Genomic DNA, 18,391 nt, shown 5'->3' on the forward strand with positions numbered 1-18,391 from the left:
TGCCTTTTGTGAAGGAGGATCGAGTTTCTTTCACGTTTGAGAGATCAAAACGAATTCTGAAGGCAAGTTCATCTTCTCCGAACTCATCCCCTTTTTCCTTGTTTTTATTAGATTAAAATTCTTTAAATGTGTAGAGACCACTCCTTAAAGCTTGGTGATGCAAAGATCTAATTTCTGAACTTAAAAGTTTAAGAAAACGAATTCTTTAATTAGGGTTAAAGATTAATATTTGATATATTGCTAGTTTAATTGTTTCAGGATGAATTTTTACAACCATAATCATGTTTAGGGTTGTTAGATCCCCTCAAATTTATGTATGTGGTTTCATATATCAAAGTAAACCTTATATACCATAATGAAGAATTAAAACATGTTACTTTCGAAGAATTTTCGACTTTTGTGAATTTTTGAGAAATCTGTCGACTTCGATTCGTCATCGGGTCGGTCGACTGATCAGAAGGGTCGGTCGACTGATCAGAAGGATCAGTCGACCGATCGATCTTTAGGAAAATTGAGTTTTCTCTCAGGTCGGTCGACCGACATATGTATCGGTCGACCGATCGAGACTTGTTGTTTGTACATGTTTGTGCACGTTCGCTGTTCGGTCGACTGATCAAGTGTCAGTCGACTGATTCCCAAGGGCCAGTCGACTGACTTGATGTTGTCTTTGCGTGTGTTGATCTTCCACGCACGTAAGATCGTGGACACGATGTACGGGCCCGCACGTCGATACACGTGCGTGACCCTGGGAGTATACGTGTGGAGTTTGAGCATACACGGACCCCTTTGCAATGGTGAAGCCTAATGTGTTAATTCTATCACAATAGGAGACGATAAGATAGAGTTGCATATGTTTGCATGGGTATCGTTGATGAGCATAGCTCAATATTACCTAGGATAGTGCGTCGGTACGCTACACTGAAGTAGGCCGATGCGCCCATGCTCCATAGGATGTCTGAATAGGTAGTCCGTCCCGTATAATGATGCGATGAGGCCGGTGCGCCGTACCTGTAGGATACCCTAGTGGTAGTCTGTCCCGCATGGTGATGTGATGAGGCCGATACGCCTATACTATGTAGGATGTCCTAGTGGGTAGTCCGTCCAGTATGATGATGCGATGAGCCGCGAGATTTTGCGAGCGACAACACTGTAATATTTGATCGCCTGGGTCTCAGGTGGGTATTGATTATGGACGTAGTCCAACATTAAGGTATACCTTGCGACGATGCATATTTTTGGTAAGGATCACACTGAATGGTGTATTTGTTCCCGTGCTACCTACTCGAGGGTAGGGTGAGATACTGTGATTCAACACGCTTGTCATGTTCTGATTAAGGTTTGGTGATGTATTTCTTTATAGCTTATTTATAGGAATTGGAGTTGATATTTAGCGATTCACAATTTGAGATACATAGTATATATATGAGGGTTTTCTTGTTTGGATTATTCGCTTGTAGTACTCATCTCGTGTTGTGGATTTCTAAATCTTAACTCCTCTTAGTACATGATATATGATTTATATATATGCTATGTGTAGTATTCTATATGCTATACCCCTTCACCCTAGGGACGGTGAAGATGTTCTTGCTAGCGTTCTGACGCTCTTTGTTTTTACCTTTTTCAGGTAGCGGGTCAGGAATTCGGAGAGCCGCAGGTTGACGGAGACTCGGTATAGTTTACCGTTATTTATAGGTAGCTAGTTGGTATTCCACAGTAAACTATTTATGGTTTTAGACTTTTAGAAATGTATTTTATTTTGGAGGCTGAGTGCCTTCATACTATTCAATTGACTCTTATGTTTTAGAGACTCTTTGTTCTTATCTCAATTTATCAGATGTATTTTCTTTTCCTCTGTTGGGAACAAATTTATGAAAGTTGTTGAATATCTCTTTCCATCATTTCTTGTATTCCCACTATTATTATATCTGCTTGCACCCTTACCGCTCTATTTTTTGATATATGCTAGAGTGATAGCAACGGTGACAGTGAAACATGTTTATGCATAGTATTGGGTGCATTGATAGGTTTGGCATCTCTGGGTTGACTGCAGCCATGTGTGAAAACATGGGCGTCACAGTTGGTATTAGAGCTCTAGTTCCAATATCCTTAGGGTATCCTGTGTCGGGTCGTGCAGCTAGTATAGAATTTTCTTGGGGCTCGTGTATAGAGTTCGCTAGGGATTCCTAGATTGAGTGAGGCGGTAATGCGCATAACTCGAAAACTTGCAACTTGTCACTGAGAAAGAGTAACAACTAACAGCATAATAACATTAGAATAGGGCAAAGTGAAGGTGAAACAACATAGAAGCATTCTATGTTTCTGACCTAGGAGGTAGAGTTATTAACAGGCAATAGCTGTAGTTGGGATGCTAGCTATTCCCAGTCAGGGGTATTTGCTGGTTGCTTCTATTCTACTATAGACAATCTTCACCGACTCTGACTATAAGCTAAAGTGATATTGCGAAAAGAGCAACCGCAACCTTCTGAAGTAAGCAGCAAGCTCAGTCCTCATTTGGTCAGCATTCTGCAAGAGCATCTACTACAGTGACAAGACTTTACCCATTTTTTTATTTTTTATTTTTTATTTATTTTGGGCTGAATACATGAATCCTTTTTCTCTACTTTGCTAAGGGCCATTTCTGTTTTTAGATAAGAATCCACGACAATTCCCCCCTACTTCAATCTGTGGTCATTTTGCTTTCTTCTACCTGCTCCTTCAACTGCAGTACTACCACTCCTAGCTGGCCCATTAATGGCTTCTTGAACATGTTCAAAGTATATCATCGTCAACAAAGATAGGGTTGCAAAGGTGCAACAGCAATCACTATCAGAGAATGACAATTTAGAAAGTGCATTCTAGCATTCTGCATGTCCATTTCCGTTCCTGTGAACTCTTGAATTTGGCTTGTCACTTGCTTCATCTCTTGTACCCGGTCAGTGAGATAATCAAAAGAAAGGGAACGACAGCATAAAAATTCACTGGGCAGTAGTGACCACCAAACCCAAAATTATGTACACAAAGCTTAGATGATATCATGTTAAAAATTATCATATTATGATGAAGCCCTTGTTGAATATTTTCCGCCTGAAAGAAGTTGAGACTTGTTTCAACAGAATGCAGATTTGATGAAAAGTAGGATGGAGCCCTTGTTGAATATCTTGCCAACATGATAATTACATGGATTAACTTCTACCAATGAAGATCATGTTATCAGAAGCACATGAGCAAACAGACAATAAGTTTCTTTATTTGAGTGCCGGAGCCTGTGGCTAGAATCGTATGACAATCATCTGTTACTTAGTAGGAGGCATAATTTTCTATAAAAAGCCACAAAGGCACGGGACAAAATGATAAGCATTTACTTTATGTATTCTGGTTATATACCACACAGGAAAGCAGTCAGAGACAAACCTGCATATAAGTTAGCTGACTATAACTTAAGGCTTTGGATTTAACATCAGGATTTGTCCCATCCTGCAAAACCAATTAGAGCATGGAAAAGTCATTCTTCCCAACCAGAAATTCAAACCAAAATTTGAGAAAAAGCCAAAGACCTGCCTGGGAGACAAAAAGTGGAAATTTTGATGCAACTGCACTCTGATACCTGGAAATTTGGGCGTTGAAAACAATCTCATTCTACTAGTCATGTAATTCTTTTTTTCAAATTAAAGAGTGCAGCAACCTACTATATATATGAAAATAAGCAAAACATAAGCATACTTCAGTATAGACTCAATGGTCCTCTGCAAATAGTCAGGACGATTGCAAGCCATTATCACAACAGCTGCAACAGGCTCCTGAAAAGACGAGTATAAAATTAGATGGTAGAGATGCATTGACCGTACTCCAATCCTCCAGAAAATATATAAGCAAAAGAAATGACCTAATCCTCAAAATGCTACAATCAGAACACGCATTATTTCTAAAATAGCATACCTTTTCTTTACTAACTATGCTCTGCAGACCTTTTCCTGTACCCAAAATGCATAAATACAAATATGAGATCAAATGCAAATTTCACTTTGAGTAATTATAAAGCATTTATTGTCATTCTTCAACAAATAGAAGGGCTATTTTAATATTGCTTTTTTTTAGGGTGCTTTTGCTTATTTTTTCAAAAAACAGGCAATAATGGTGTTTGGTAAAACTTTTTTTTACATGATTATTGAATCTGCTTCTGCTTTCAAGAAGATGCTTTTAGGAGCAACTTGAGGATAACTTTTAAAAGGAGCTTCTACTTTTTGTATTTTATATACTATATACATCCTTAGATGTTGCCAATATCTCTTACTTACAATAAACATGAAGCTAAAACTATGTTTATTTTAGAAATTTTCACTTAAAATGAGTTTTAAGCATAATTTTACCAAATACCTTAATTACTTTTGGAAGCAGCTTTTGATATATGGTACCAAACAACTATTTTCGGCAGCTTATATAGGTTGTTTCTATAAGTTGTAAGCTCCAGCAATACCAAATTAGGCCTAAGCTACAAAATGAGCCTCATAAAGTGAGTTGCTCGTACATAGTATGGTAAATGCGTGTATAACTTTTCACTTTTCGTAGTTAAGCAATAAAAATTATTTGTTGTAAAGAATAAGTTATACGGGGTTTCACAGAAATAAATGATATAAAGGGGCACTAAGAGAATTTTAAAAGATGTTTCTTAAATAGAAATAGCTGCTAGTGCAAATTGAAATAGACAAGAAAGAATATAAATCTATTAGGCCAGTGTTACTAATTTGATTTGGCTAATTTCAGCTTCTGTATTCCATTATTTGATAATTATAAGTTTATAAACTTTTTCCTTTTATAAATTATATTTATCCAAATGGACAAATATACAGAAATGTCAACACGCTAAGATGGTGGTGATGAGAAAAGAATACAGATAATTAACTGCAGAGTAGCGATAAAAATGAACCTCAAGGAAAGGAAAGTAAACAAAAGACTATACTTTCAAGATCTCGAACTAGATTCTTCAACTGTGCACGCTCTTCATCTTGAAGTTTATTCGCTTCTGAAACATTAATATAAAATCAGAATCTCAAAATTTTGTGTAGGAATTTTTTTTACATTGTTGCATAGAGAAATTAACACAGGATATCCACCCGCTTAACTGGAATCATGTAAATAAAAATTCATGGGAAACAACATGCTTTAACCAGTTCTAAAAAAATTATTCATATGCATATAAATTGCAATGTAGCAATATCATGTTCAGTACGCGTATTTGAACATAGATGTTAGGAATGTGGGGTGCTATAGCGAACTGCGACCCGGATTCAATCATCCCAAATTCATAGTGGAACACGACCCGATTCACAAACTCTAGCGACCCGATTTAGAATTAAAACAAGTTATTTTTTTTTAAAATATCTTTTTTCAATAGAATAAACAACAAAAAATGTGAGAAACTAAGCAAATAAAGTATGCATATCTTAATTGCGACATGATTCTCAATGATCTTTTACCATTTCTGATATCAGCTAGTATATTTATCAAATTTGACTCTTGCAAAACCATTAATTCCTACATCTAAGAACTGAACCTAAAATGTCCACGTTCCATAGCGTACCATATAAGCCTATCTCCCTCGTATCTGACTCCTAATGAGTGGTGTACCTGTACCACGCTCCCGTTCCTGTCCCGTGAACCAAAACGAACTGGGTTCCATGTAACTATGGTTTTGAATTACATGTGCTTGAATTATGACCTCACAATGTACAATAAATAATAAATATTTAACTTCCTCATAAAACATTCTTAGATCAACTAGAAAAGTTTCACTTCAATGTGAACAGAAGACTTAAGGTGAAGAAGAGAGCAAACTGAAGTGTAGTAACGAAATATACTAAAATATGATGATAAATTGATATAGATCGTGAAGACAAGAGTATCTTAATAAGGAGAACGTATCAGCCAATATGGATTGGGAAGGAAAACTTGAACTTTCTTTGGAAACAATATAAAAAGCTTGTAGATGAAGCAACTGTCTTTTTATTGGCTAAGACTAATACAGGATGTGCTAAATCAGGCCTAGAATATTGGTAAGGCTTTGACGATGTTGTTGATATAATTTCAGAGCGTCCTGCACAACCACATAGTTATGCAGTAACACACCACACATTACTAAAGCAGCTTATCACTCAGTCATTACATAAGGTGAATGATCACACAATGCAGATGAATGGAAGGTGGCTATAGATTTTAAGCAGGAAAAATGCAGAAATCCTATTTAACTATAAATTTTAAAAAAATTGGCAACTTATTACTCAATACTTAAAATCGGGCGAAACAAACTTATATCAACATGACACCACTAAAACAGAGGAGCAAAGCATCCAATCTATCTTCCGAAGTAGAAAATTTTGAAGCTTCCTAGTCCTCATTAAAACTTTCGAAGATAAATGGCCTTCATTCCACTGCAATTCATGTCATCAGCTGCTTACATCTTCTTGTCATGGTTTTAAAGACCATAGCAGTAAAATTCAAGACACATAGAGGCAAAGGAGTTTTCTGCAGTCTAGCTTGGGCATTATATGGGCATATAGTTACTGCTCTCACACATACAAATCCACCAGGATCAAAGATAAACTCAACAAATCCATGTGTCTGTGAGCCAAAGTGAACGTTCATAGGTAATCCAAGGACCAAAACCCTATTGTTTCAGAATGATAAGTTTTCTGATCAGAAAAATAGTTGTTTGGAGAAACATAATATGCTGAAACAAACAAAGCAGAAGTTTGCAGTGGGAAATGTTGACTAACTCTGATGTTTTAGTTTCCACTAGATATAATACACCTTATGCAGGTTCATATCTATAGGCTGTCTACGCTGGCAAAAGTTTTGTTATAAATTCAACAGATTGAGATGAAGTATAGGTGCACCTTCCAAAGAAACAATTTTTTCTTGCTGCATGCTTATTTGGTCTATCAACAACCGCATTTGACTCGTACATCGACTTTCAGATTCAACCTGTTCCAAATACATCTGCAATGAGATTACGAATAATAATATGCAATACTTTAAACAAATGTAAGAATATAGAAAAGAAAAAAAAACCTTGCCTACTAATAAAGAACTGGAATATTAGTCATGCATGCATGCATGTATGTATGTGTGTAAATAATATCAGTATGTTCCCTATGACAATTTGATGTATTCCCCTCATGAAAGCAATTTGATTCCATGTTGTTACCAGAAAGTGGTTAAGACATCTTTTCATCAAAAGATCCAACAAAAATGTTTGTCATATGGGAAACCAAAGGGAAATTAATTTTGTGACAAGGAGATGGAGCTTTTCTGACATACTATTCTTGCAGTTCCCTAACCAAAACTGTCTTCTTCGCTCTTTGGTATCCTTCATAATTTTGAGTAAGTTCCTTAGACTTCGCCTCAGTATAAATGGCTAGAAATGCTATGCAAGAGCTTCTAGAAAGATGAACCGACAATATCATAAAATTAACCTAATCCACCCACTACTCAGATTTCTGGCTGACAACCCTTATCAATGAAGAAATGATTTCTTTTTTGTGGGAAATGATTGAAAAGTGATAATGATGATGCGCATCCAACCTTGGAATTCAATTCTATACAGTACAAGCCCCTATGTAGTGCTGTGATTTATGCATCTCCATGTTGCAATTCTTGTTCAAGATTTGTTCAAGGACTGGAAGAATAAACGAAAGACTTGAGAAACCAGGATAGAAATGTAAGAAGAAGCCAAAGGGCTTGCATGGACATTTGATATAACCACTGAAGAAAAAAATCAGAGAGCAAAGACAGAATTTGAAGGGCAAAATTGATGGGCCTAGATGTGATAACAGGCAAATTATTAGTATTTAGTAAGAATCACAAATTATCAGCTTGTATCTATTTATTACGATATACTTAAATATGACTGAAGCAAAGAGTTGTTAAGGCTCAAATTTTGGGGGATATAAGGGCATGTGATAGCCCTTTAGTTAGTACGTCAAACAGTTGCAAATAGAAAACATCAAGTCACCAATTTTAACATTATGGTGGTTAGATGTGATTAACCTGAACCTGGAGAAGTTCTAGAATATTCTAAAGAGCTAGTAAAAAAGTGCTAATTTAGAAGGAAAAATAGGGCCTCTTTCATGGGTTTACAGAAATACAGATATGATGGAGTACTAGAAAGACATTACGAACCTGAATAAGAACATCAATATCTCTGAAAACAAAGTCAATGGTGCCTTCGACAACAATATTCATTAGAGTTATTTCTTTAAAAGCAAAACTCATTACGTCTTAGGATTCTGACATCAAGGAAAAAACATTGCACTCAATCAAGTATGCAATTATAGCAAGTATGCAATTATAGCTGAATCTTCCCCAAATTGTTCTACTGAAAGAATAAGAATGTAACTATTCAACTCAAAAACTCATTCGTGTATTTGAGACGCATCAGATATTTTCAAGTATTTGATAGTTGTTGATTTTGGTTAAAATATCATGGTTAAGTGATTATCAAGCAACATAATTTGAAATGTTTAAGACACATCCATCTTAAAAGTTTTGATATTTTATTCATGTTTTGCATGAATTGATAATATAATATAAACAGCGATAAACACCTATCATGCCATATTTATTTTTTGAGGATGTTCCTTTAAAGCTTCTTAAGAACAACCACTCTTTGAAATTTCTGAATATTTTGTTTGTCCACATTCCACATATGAAAATTAAAATCCGTTATTTGTACCTCAAAAATATATAATTTACCAAAATTGCTCTTCATAATTGCCACTTCTATAGCTACAAGTACCTTATCGAATAAAAACTATGTAACTTCGACTTCAACAAACAATACCGGATTGCATCCATATGACAGTAGTAAATCCAACTCGTCATACAGAATCTCATAGTATCTTCCTTAAAAACTTCCAGCTCCCAGATCTCATAAAATCTCATAGTTTCTTTAAGAAATCAAAAGTAACTAGACAATGGTGCTATACTATGAAGCACGGACACGCATAACATGAAGCCGTGTCGTGTCGTGTCCGTGTCGGACACACGTGTCGAACACACGTATCCTATGTATTTTTTAGGATTTGCCTCGTGTCGGCGTGTCGGATGGCCATGTCGGATCCGTGTCCGTGCTACATACTGCTATATTTTAACTTTTTAAGAAATCATCATGAACTTTTGATTGCATCTAAAGAACTATCATGAAGTTCCTCTAATTCATGTATTCATGGCTGTTTCTACAAAATACAAGCATTTTTCTTAAAAAGGTCATGAAAATTTGTGATAGATATGCGAACAGAAAAAAAAGGTTCATGATAGTTTGTTCAAGAACAACCCGAGGTTCATGATAGTGTCTCGAAATTTAGTCAAAATAGCTCTCAATTCAAGATCAAAAGTGAAACTCAAAGTAAATGTAAACATATTATTAAGCCTTCATGTGTTGAAGATAGACTTCTTAGAGACAAATTACGAACACTTGATCATGTCAACTATAGCTATTTCTTAATAATATGAGTCATATGACAACATTAGTTAGACCACGAAAAGAATAATAATAAGATGGTGTTCATAGTAATAGCAGCATTGATCAAATTGTCTCTGGTTCGTCGCAGGAAATAATGAATGTGACTACACTGAACAAGGGGGAAAATATACACATTCAATACGAGGAAAGACTGTCTCACTCACAGCAGCTGCCATGCGATCTGCATACTCAGATTGTGTGGAGAAAAGACGTATCTAGGCATAACAGCAACAGACACAACTTGTTAGCACTAACCAAACAAATATGAAACATGAAATCAGGTGAATTATATACAGATATCTGGATCATGTTAAGAAAGAAAGACTGTAATATAACAACATAGTTGGATGCTTTGCAAGGCGAGTAAAATTGTATTACACATGAGGTGTAGTTAAGAAGTTCAAAATACCTGCGAAAACACATGTTAAATCATCCATATTGACACCTCAAGTGGTCATTATTATCACATACATCAAACCACAGGGATAAAAAAGATCAGACAGTGATAAATTTTCCATCCTCTAACTTATGCAACTTCAAATAATCACCTTTCATCACTCTACAACTGCACAAGCTATCCCTTCATTTTTAGAGCATAATACGTATATGATAAAAGTACTCAAATTGTACTGCTTTCAATCCTGACAAGTTGTAGATCATAATTATCGGTTTAGGCCATTAATCTAGATGACATAACATGCATTTTCGTAGAATAGGCGTGGAGCTCTTAGTTGCATCTTATGTGTACTATATACTTACCCTTTAAAGGTGCAATTACAACATTCTAACATAAATGCCACTCAAACACTTAATCTAATAATTTTCATCTAAAATGCCTCCACTAATTTTTTTTCCCCTCAAACTTTCCGAAGCTTTATTTAAACGACTAACAAGTATCAGATTAAGAAATTGCATAACTAATTATGCAAATCAAGTGAACACAAAGAGTAAAAAGCAAGAATTAAACAACAACAAATCGTAATTAGACTTCGCAATGAACCGAACTATTGAGTGGATTCCTTATCGGAGACGAATCGTTATCAAACGTGGGGGGGAAAGATCGAGAAAAAAAAATGGAGGAGAGAGTGAGTACCTGGATGAAGATGAAGGCGGCAGCGGCGGCGACGAGGAGGAGGCGAATGTCGCAGAGATTTCTCGCCATTGGCGATCGATCCGAAGCTGCTACTGCTGCTTCGATCCCAAGATTCCAAGATTTGGGCGACTTGGACTTTTTGATGTAAGGCCTCGGGCTCTATGGACTATTAAAAGGGCTTTTTTTTACTCCAGTGGCTGTTCTGGTTGTGGGGGAAAAGACAACCCTATTTATATTTAGATTTAGATATTTAAATTTTCAAAACAACCTCGTTTAGAGTTTTATTTTTCAAAATCGACCGGTCTTTTATTTATTTATCAAAACCAACCCGATTTTGTGATTAACTAGCTAATCACCTTCCTAAATAGTCGGGGTTGGCAACCCCGACTATTTAGGACCTTAATTTTTAGTGTTTAAGACATCTAATCAGGGTTTAATACCCTCCTAAATAGTCGGAGTTGCCAACCCCGACTATTTAGGATGGTGATTAGACTGTTAATCACAAAATCGGGTCGGTTTTGGTAAATAAAAAAAACACTCGATTTTAAAAAATAAAACTCTAAAGGGGTCTGTTTTGAAAAATTGTTCTTTCCAGGTTACGTTTTAATTAGAAAACGTAAACGAAACGTAATATTTTTATTAAAAAAAAGTTGGGGGAAATGCTCCCAACTTCCATCCAAAAATCAAAAAGGAAAATCGCCCCCCAAAAGACTAATGTTGTGTTTGGGAGCTTCAAGGGGAGGAACGGGACGGGAAGGAATGCAACTTGTCAATTTTCTCTCTCTCTTTTATCCTATTAGGTGAATTGCACGTGCAATGCACATGGTATAAACGCTTAGATTTAGCTAAAATTGATAATTTAGTTTAGCATTTCATTCTAATTTATTCATTGAATCCTTTTAACCTAATCTAGAGTTTATATGCATGTTTAAACAAACATATGATAGCCTAGTGAAGACCAAGAAGGAGCACCGTTTTTTTGCAAATCTTATATCACTATTAAAGGGATAATTGTATAGTAAGACTTAGTTATATTTTAACATGTAAGATTGATTCATTAATCTGCATTTAAGAATTTTTAGATTTTTATTTTTCAATGTACAGAAGAATATAAATCAAAACAGTTTATTAAACTTATTTCTAAATGAATATTTTCTCGTAAATGGAGTATCAAATTGTTAATGTTAGTATGTAGAAAGGTCCTTTAACTCGGTTCCAAACCTTTTTAGTGAAAATATAAATAAAAGTGTAATTTTACAATCGACGGTTTTATTCCTCTTTATAATGACAAGAAAGGATTGACGCACACATGCTCTGCATAATTTTATATAATATGACTATAAGCAAGAACAAGAATATCAGTTTTAAACACAAATCTGTATTATAATGTGCTTCTCAAGTTACTTCTCCTCCATGTTCTAGTACAGTGTCTTCAACAATATCACTTAGCATTTCAATGAATTGTCAAAAGCCAAAGATGCATAGTCTTCTTCCACTGTCATGACCCTGCACTAAAAATGACAACAAATTTTGTCAACAAAATGCCATATTACAGAGTAAATAGAAAGATAAGTTAATATAGGGGTCACTACTTATATTTGTTGCGGCAATATTAAATAGGGCACCAAGACAAAGACATTGATCAGTACCCATGTAATCACTCTCCTAAAAACATTGAAGTTTATGTAACGACTTCGATCTCCCTTTCCCCTTCTACACAAGCATTATAAGAATATGTATCTCCAACATAAAAGGAACGTTTGAAGAAAAAAATATAAACTACAAATAAATGATGCCAAAAGGGAGAAATTGGAAGAATTTTCTGAACCAATTTGTTAGACAAACTAACTATTTAACTGCATCATAAAACCTTTTTACATTATTAAATTCATTTGTTTAAGAAAACAAACAAATTAATTGAGAGAATGTGCTTCTTAGAAAATGTCACATTTTATTTATATGAACCTGTGTGTACAAGCTTCGCTTTCTACAAGGATTCATTACCCTTTCTTTTTGGATATAAAATATCATCAAAAAGATTCCAAAAGAGATCTAATAGTAACACCTGAGTTAAATAAATTTTAAGATATTAATAGAAAATTTTAGCATGTCAAAATAATTCTAATAAGAAAAAACTTTTCCACGAATAGCCTTACAGTTTTGAATTTGTGAATAAATTCCTGATAAGTTCTCAAGAATTTGTAGGCCTTCAAGCAATTAACAGTCCATGGTGCATTTCAATAGAGGCTAGAGAGAAATTCATAACCTCTTTTAAAGGAATCAACATCTCCAATTACTTTTCTAAATTCATCACTTTTTGTAGCTCCTTTATGCTTGTTGGCATTGCAGGCCCATACATGAACAACAAATTAGCGACATTTTGGAGATGATGATCTCAGATATGTGTTGTACCAGTTAATAACATTAGTCTTTTGAATTGTTCTTTTCTCCTCTGTTTTCAATTTTGAACCTTAACCAGTGGTGCTATGTGATGCGTTGGGAATTTAGTCTCCCTACTACTTTTATTAGGTAATAGTTGTATTTTATCATACCTTTTTTGCATGCTTGAGGTTTATGATGTTTTAGCAGATCTGAATATAATTCAAAGAACTTTAGAAAAGGGCTATTGAGATTATTCTATAGGCACATACATGAAGTTTAACGTGAAGAGTATGCTTACTGAATCATTATCAAACTTAGTTGTTGTCGATTAATATGGCATGCTAGTTGTAGTACTATGGCCATCTTTTATTTGATATCTGCTAATCATGCAATACTAACATTCTACAGGTATAACATTTTGCTGTATTACATGCCAAATAATTATAGTATGTTGTCAAAACTATGAGGTTTGAATCCAGTACTTACAACAAAAGAAGGAAAAAAATTATACATCAAGCTGAACTTTGACATTTTTAGGGACTGTCATATTATCATTATTTAAATATTTACATTATAAAGAAAAAGACAAAACAATGTTAGTGTTCCAAGTTTGTGTTATAGAACTATAAAACCCCAAAAATTTGAATGTTATATAAAAAATAATAATAAATATGTTATATGGTAAAAATATAATATATTTTGATGTTTGAGTATGATAGGAATTGATTTGAAATCAATTCAATGTATATTTGTGAATATATGAGTGCAAATACACAAAACATGCACGAAGAGAAATATGGAAAAATGACCAGTTAAGAGTTTATATATTTTACATATCGATACAGATTGAATCTGGAAAAACTCAAAAGATCAACATTGTAGGTCTCTTCAACATCTTTCCAACAAATCTTAAATCACCCTATTCTGAGGTCGTATGAGAAAGTTACAGCCCACATATCGAATGTTATTTTCCTAGTCAGACTAGGTTTCCTGATTCGGGTCAAACGGATTTATTTCGGGTTTGTATATATATATATATATATATATATATATACATGTGTTTTCATAAAAATTATCATCTTTTCATCAGAGTTTCAAACCCTAGCAGCTCCTCTTCCTCTCTCTCAAACCCTAGCCCTAAAGTTGAGATTTTGGGAGCGTCTTGTGAGGAGAGAAGCGAGGAAAAGGCAAGATCTACGACGTTTGGTGATGAGGAGTCATTTCATATTAGTTTTAAAGACTTGCACACGTGATAAGGCAAGATCATCTGCATACAAACTCATCCCTATAGTGTTTAATGATTATAAAAATATTTAAATCAATGTTTTCATGCTTAAGGCTTAACCTGATATGAAAAACATGAGATTTTTTATGATAAATCTTAACCTAATGCTAGATCATTAGCTTTTCCTAATTATTTATGATAGTAACATGATCATGATCATTAGGGTTGATTAAATTTTTATTTTTTAAACTTTATAATTATTTTTAACTCGTGTGTTAACCCTAGTTTATTTTCTAATTGAATTATAAAGAGGTTTAGTTTTTATTTTCATCATAAATTGCAGAAAACTGCTGCATATATATAATATTTAACTAGAAATTTAAAATATCATATAAACTCCAAACTGAACAAAACCAGTGTCAAATGAAAGCTATATGAACCTATTTTTCAAAACAGAAAACCATTCTAAGAAAGAGTTTTTATAGAGAAAGATATACTCAATTTACTAATGACATATTCAAAACAGAAAACCATTCTAAGAAAGAGTTTTTATAGAGAAAGATATACTCAATTTACTAATGACATATTCTGTAGAAAACTGCTACACGTGTGTAACCTTTAACTGAAAATTTGAGATAAAATATAAACTCCAAACTAAACTAAACTAGTGCCAAATGATAGCTATGTGGATCTAGTTTCGAAAATAGAAAACTATTCTTAAAAAAGTTTGTCTAGAGAAAGATATGCTCAATTTACTAATGATATATTTTACAGAAAACTGCAGATATGTTGATTTGAAATAATTGATATATTACGTAAAGTTTTCTTTGAGTTTTCATATTAATTAATCATGCTTAAACCCTAGGTTTATGATACCTAAGTAAGATAAATATGTTTAAATGAATTTTACCTCTGTTCATGAGTTTAAACCCTAGGTTTATGATACCTAAGTAAGATAAATATGTTTAAATGAATTTTACCTCTGTTCATGAGTAGTTTTTATCATGTGTATACCTAAGTAAGATAAATATGTTTAAATGAATTTTACCTCTGTTCATGAGTAGTTTTTATCATGTGTTTATAATCACTTTGTTTACATATGAGATAATTGAAGAAATTGTTTAATTAGGATGTTAAACCCTAATTTAGAAGATATAATAATTTAATTTGATGTTTCAGATAATTCTTGTTGCATATGCCAAGTATAAAATCTTGTTTTAACATCATGATATGTACATTTGATATAAGCACTGTTTGTGCACGAAAGAATGCGTGTCTTGACAGAGTAGTCGACTACTAAGCTTAGTAGTCGGCTACTCGTGCCCAGTTGAGTATAACAGAAACTGTGTGTTTGCAGAGTAGTCGACTAATGTTCTTAATAGTCGACTACTAATACTGATATATGTTATTACAGAATCTGGATGGACTCAGTGTAGTCGACTACTAAGCTTAGTAGTCGACTACTAAGGCTGTTGCCTGAATTTTTATTTTACATCTGTTTGAGATATGTTTGCGGGTTTCAAGCCACACTTCTTTATATGTTAATTCATGAATAGTGTAGTAGCACATACATGGGTATGCTGAAAGGAATTATGATGGGTTTTGACCTGATTACTTTGAGAAAGAGTTTTGTACATATTATACACACACCTTCTGGATATCATTGATGAGCTCAGTTCAGTACTACGGGGGTAGTGCATCGATATTTTATTTGTACAGACTATTGAGTCAGGTTTAGGATGCTTTATCTAGCAGTCTGTCCCGTACTAGGATGCGATGAGGCTTGTGAGCCGTATTTCTAGGATGCCTACTTGGTAGTCCGTCCCGCACTCGTGTTACGTACAGAGATGCGATGAGACTAATGAGTCGTGTACACTATTAGGATACCGATCGGGTAGTCTGTCCCACATGATGATACGATGAACCAGAATCTTACACGGAGTTGTGTTGAGATAGTTAAATGATAGCCCGAGTCGTTGGCGGATGCCAATTATATTTTTGACTCATAGCTAAAATATATGACCAAGAGTACTTTGCATTTGAAAGTACACGAGATTTGTGTCGGTATTCATTCTATCTTCCCAGTGACAGTGGAAGATATTATGAATATGATATGTTGATGTATTTACTTTCTTTTACTGCTTTTCTTTATTTTCTTAGTTGGGATCAATAATTAACGATTCATAATTTGAGACATATGGTATATACATGAGGCTTTCCTTGTTTGGATTATTTCGCTCGACGTACCAGTCTCGTGTTGTGAATTCCTAACTGTTAATTTTATTTAGATTATTTATCTTTAGGTTGGTATTAATGTTTAGATGTTTACAATTCGGGACATATGGTTTATACATGAGAGTTTTCTTGTTTGGATTATTTTGCTCAACGTACTGCGTCTCGTATTATAGGTGTCTAAATATTAATTCCATTAGATATAAAGAAAAATAATTTAGGTAGACTCTGCTTAATAGATAGAGCCTCCACTCCATATAACAACCCTTCCCCTGGGGGCGGATGGAGGTGATCTTGCTATAGAGCTCTGACATTCTTGTTGTTGCTCTTTTTCTTCTAATATTCTTTTAGGTAATTCGAAGTACCGGAGAGTTGCAGGATGATGAAGTTCTTGCATAGTTGTCATTACATGAGATTTATTAGAGGCTCCACTGTAGTTTTATATTTTTGTTCAGACCTTAGAGTTTATTTTATAGTATAAATGTAGTGTACCTTAGTACGATTTTTAGTTGTTTCTTGTCGAGACATATTTATTTATTTTGGATATCAGATATATTCTAGGTTGTTCATTGAGACATGGTTTATTTATGAGATATTTTTTTCTATATCATGTCTATTGTAGTTATTTCATTTATTTTGCTTGTTTTGTACCTACACTTTATTTTAATTCGACTAGAGGATATTGTTGTGATTGGTAAAACTTATTGTTGCACAGTGTGGGTGCATGGTAGGTTTGACATCTCTAGGTTTATCTTGGATTGTAGCCATGTATGAAAACAGAGGCCTCATAAGAACTGTCATAGCATATCAAACAATAGTCCCCTACGACTTTACTCATAGCATGTAGAAGTTAAAGTCGGCTATTTTGAGGTTGCTAACCCACTAAACACATAATATTCAATCCTAATTGTTTATTATGTATATTTAAGTGTAATTTTTTTAAAAATTAGGGAATCAATGATTGTCTGCATGGGTGCTCACCGGGGCCTATTGATGTGTGTGTTTTCGTCAAAAAATGGTTTTGTTGAGGAATTCATTATATCTTCAGTCGATTACAACAAATTCAAAGGAATTGTCTTTTTATAAGACATTTTCTACACAACAAAGCAAAAATTATAACTTTTGAGAAAATAACACAAAAAATCGTCTATCGATTCTTGTTTTGTGGGACTTTGCCTGTGCCGGGAACGCTTTGGTTCGTGGACCGCCGAATCACAGATCGTGAAGGGGGTTTAATGATTCTTCCTTCGTTTATCGAAGTGAGAATTTAAAACGATATCTTATCAAAGTAAGATAGTCGTTCTTCTTGAAATCAAGTCAAAGCTCGAATCTCAAGGGAATCCAAGAATAACAATGTCTGCTCTCTCTGCTCTGAATTGCTCGAAAATATGCTCGATCCTCGTCAGAAATGACCCTAGGGGGTATTTATAGCCTCAGGGGTCTGTAACTGCAAAACTCAACAAAACGGCAAAATTAGGCCACGAGACAGTGTTTACTGTCTCGGCGGGCGAGACAGTGTTTGCTGTCTCGGCCCGCGAGACAGTAGCTGGCGAGACAACGAAACCTGTCTCGCTGGCGAGACAGTTCATACATGTCTTGATTTTCCAAGAACAGTATGAGATCAATTCTTGTGATTTTTTGAGTGATCTTCTCTATGTTTGGGATACCTATTAGCATTTTTTGACGCCTACAGTGTGGAATAAGCTTATGTTGCAGGTTTTGAATAAAAGATGGGACAACTTGATTTGTGCAAGAGTGTATTCTTTGCTTGGAATATTGAATAATTTTTTGTGGAATTCTGAATAATTTACAGTATTGATTCTCCAATTCCATTCAATTGACAAAGAAGATTTGTGTGAGTTTATAGTCAATATAAGAAGATTTGTGTAAGTTCATAGTCAATATCTGCCAAAAATGGACATGAAGATAGGAAAGAAACATT

At 34.4% G+C, this 18,391-nt stretch overlaps 1 protein-coding gene across 2 annotated transcripts in view; it reads right to left on the bottom strand.

The window, feature by feature from the left end:
- The window catches only part of LOC109848312 (alpha-1,3-mannosyl-glycoprotein 2-beta-N-acetylglucosaminyltransferase), a 16,589-nt gene extending 5,791 nt beyond the window's left edge, over positions 1–10,798 (bottom strand). Inside the window, exons 1-8 of one of the 2 annotated variants that reach the window (XM_020417752.1) lie at positions 10,611–10,798; positions 9,682–9,732; positions 6,891–6,978; positions 4,958–5,020; positions 3,937–3,971; positions 3,721–3,797; positions 3,559–3,604; positions 3,412–3,474 (exon numbers count right to left, since the gene is read on the bottom strand). In XM_020417752.1, coding sequence (XP_020273341.1) covers positions 3,412–3,474; positions 3,559–3,604; positions 3,721–3,797; positions 3,937–3,971; positions 4,958–5,020; positions 6,891–6,978; positions 9,682–9,732; positions 10,611–10,679 — 492 coding nt within the window. In that variant the 5' untranslated portion in view covers positions 10,680–10,798. Of the gene's footprint in view, positions 1–3,411; positions 3,475–3,558; positions 3,605–3,720; positions 3,798–3,936; positions 3,972–4,957; positions 5,021–6,890; positions 6,979–9,648; positions 9,733–10,610 lie in introns of both variants that reach the window. The other variant, XM_020417751.1, reaches the window with a different exon arrangement.

This window comes from Asparagus officinalis, chromosome 7 (assembly GCF_001876935.1).
Source record: "Asparagus officinalis chromosome 7, Aspof.V1, whole genome shotgun sequence".
Classification (NCBI taxonomy): Eukaryota; Viridiplantae; Streptophyta; class Magnoliopsida; order Asparagales; family Asparagaceae; genus Asparagus; species Asparagus officinalis.